This window comes from Enhydra lutris, unplaced genomic scaffold (genome assembly GCF_002288905.1).
Source record: "Enhydra lutris kenyoni isolate GAN:26980312 unplaced genomic scaffold, ASM228890v2 scaffoldscaffold32, whole genome shotgun sequence".
NCBI classification, from domain to species: domain Eukaryota; kingdom Metazoa; phylum Chordata; class Mammalia; order Carnivora; family Mustelidae; genus Enhydra; species Enhydra lutris.
The window spans coordinates 7,083,867-7,086,696 of record NW_019154116.1 but is presented as its reverse complement, the minus strand read 5'-3'; the positions used below and the strand labels follow the sequence as shown (position 1 = coordinate 7,086,696).

The 2,830-nt window shown below is 43.0% G+C and overlaps 1 protein-coding gene across 1 annotated transcript in view; it reads left to right on the top strand.

Annotated features, from left to right (window-relative positions):
- Positions 1–2,830, top strand: part of LOC111153426 (semaphorin 5A) — a 463,009-nt gene that overhangs the window by 370,002 nt on the left and 90,177 nt on the right. The window contains exon 13 of the mRNA XM_022512436.1: positions 632–749. Coding sequence (XP_022368144.1) covers positions 632–749 — 118 coding nt within the window. The remainder of the gene's footprint in view (positions 1–631; positions 750–2,830) is intronic.

The window sequence follows — 2,830 nt, the reverse complement described above, 5'->3', positions numbered from 1 at the left end:
GGTGCAGGTGATGGTGATGATGGTAGTGATGATGGTTATGGTGGAGTTGATGATGGTGATGATGGTGATGATAGTGACGGTGGTAGATGTGATGGTGGTGATGATGGAGGTGGTGGTGGTGGTGATGCTGGTGATGGTGGAGATGATGGTGGTGATGGTTATGATGGTGATGGGGGCGATGGTGATAATGGTGATGATGATAAAGTGAAAATAATGCATCTTATAAAAGTTGTATCTGAAAGATATAACAGGTTTTCAGCAAATACTGCCTGTTGCTAAGGGGATGCAGTTGATGATGATGGGGGTGGTGATGACGACATCTAGCATTTTTAAGCATTGAAAAATTTTGACTAGCTTTATTCATGACACCGAAAGGCTCATGTTGGTACACACAGTCCCTTAGTCGTCTGCCCTATATCTTAGGAAAAATAGGGGTATTTCAACCATAATTGATTGATTTAATTAGATACTTATGGGCATATACATAATTGTTCTCTAGTGTGCGGGCTGAAACTTGGTTTCTCCTAACTAGTTCCCAAGTCAATTCATCAAGGCAAGACTCACCTAAGCTCGCGTCTGTTACTGCGTGGGTAAGGCTGCTCTCTGTTGACCTTTGGGTGTGTGTTTGCAGCGCCTGCATTGGGGCCCAGGACCCTTACTGTGGCTGGGACATGGTGATGAAGAAATGCACGAGCCTGGAGGAGAGCCTAAGCATGACGCAGTGGGAGCAGAGCACCTCCACCTGTCCTGTAAGTGTGCATTTTCTCCAGCCTCAGAAAGCACCGTCCATGGGAACCCATCCATGGGAATCTTAATCCATGTCCTGTCTGCACGTCTGGAACCTTCCTTGCAAACCCAGTCTGTGCTCTCTCAACTGGTTCCCCTCTGAGCTTTCGTTAGAGCCACACAAGATGTTGCCATATGCTTTTTGTCTGCTTTGAAGAGACATATCTTAAGAGAAAACTCTGCTGCTTTGCTAATGGGGTATAATATCTCTGTTTCATTCTTGGGTTTTCTCTCAAGATTGGTGTGGACTCTTGCCCTTTTTAGCATTAATAAAATAGTGACTCCACACCCACCAATTTCCCATGGAAGCTATAATTCTAGAAACTGAGATAAGTAGAGCTTTTAAAATAATAAAATAAAGGCTATAACTATTGGACCCCATGTGGGACAGTCTCAGGGTCACAGGAAGGTCTGGGAGAAAGAGCGTGACAGCCATTCCTACTGTGAGCCCCCAGAATGAAGAGCCTCACTTCCATTTGGAGCCAGTTCTCGAAATCTAGGAAAAACAGTTTTCTTTGCCAGTTTTTTTGCTTGAGGCCCCACATGTAGGAGCCAGCTTGTTTGTTTTCCTTTGTCTCTAGAACTCTTCGTGCAATAATCTCAAACTCTTTTTCTGGCCTCAGACCATATGACCAATAGCTATTAACCTCCACGTGTTTGAAAACCGATTGAGTCACTGTGCTGTCACAGAGCTGCTGGTCCCTGTGACTGTCAGAGCTGGCTCACTTCTGCAGGGGAGAGCGGGAAAAAGAAGCAGCATTTTCCTTTCCTTGAGATCTGCCCTGTTGCTCCCAGCAGAGCTGCCCATGGCATCTGGGTGGTCACCTGCTCTTTTCCTCACCTAAACCTAAAAAGGTTTTCCTTCAATTTGTGAGGGGAACATCAGGCAACGTGATATGAGGAAGGCCAGGGTTAGTAAAAACAGCATCATCTCCCAAGGGTGGGCACGAGATCGAAGGCTTTTGCTGCAAAGGTGTGAGATCACCACTTCCGGGCTCTGAGCTGAACTTTGCAATGGGGTTTGCTGCTGGTCTGCTGGGTTATGTAGCTTTTTTTCAATGATTCTTGAAATTGGTTAGAAATATGCCAGTGTTTGTGCCAAGTTCTTTCTCATTTCTGAAAATTCTTTAAAAATACAAAGACATTCACCTTAAATCTCTGCAGCTAGAGAAAACATAAACACGGCTCTACATTATGGGCCCCTACTTTTGAAGAATCAGAGCCATTTTCTCATAGATGTTTGACCTTGCATTTTTAATAGCAAAAAGGGTAGCAGAATATAATAACAGTTCTTCTTAAGCAGTAAGGCCATCTGTGTATGACCTGGGGTTTTGTGGATATCTGAGACATCTACTTATAAAGATAGTCTGTAAGATATCTACTTGTAAAAAGATAAACTGAGGCATATTAAAAATTTTAAGAGTTTACCTTAGGAGAAGGGAAAAATGAAGGGGGAGAAATCAGAGTGGGAGAAGAGCCATGAGAGACTGTGGACTCCAGGAAATAAACTGAGGGTTTTAGAAGGGAAGGGGTTGGGGGGATGGGTGAGCCTAGTGATGGATATTAAGGAGATCACAGATTGCAGGGAGCACTGGGTGTTATACACAAACAGTGAATCTTGGAACACTACATCAAAAACTAATGATGTTACTGTATGGTGACTAACATGACACAATAAAAAAAAAATTAAGGGTTTATTTGAACGGAATCTATTCCAATCAGGCAGCATCCAGTCTAGCAGATGGAAAGGAGCTCTGACGAGCTGTACAAAATCAAAGACTTTCATAGGAAGGAGTAAGGAAGTTATTATACTAGGCGAAATGTCAGGTTGGTTATTGCAAAGTTACTTTCCTTAGTGGATGACGGGTCTACCAGGCGGATAACCTAACTAGTGCTAATCAGACATTTCCCGATTGGTTTAAGATTCTTTTTCTAAAAGAACCAAAACTGTAATTAAGTCTCAGTTTGGTGTCCTGGGGCCTAGCATAAGAAGCTCCATTTTGGGTCTGTAGGTTTTTTTGTTTGTTTCTTTTTTTTTTTTTTT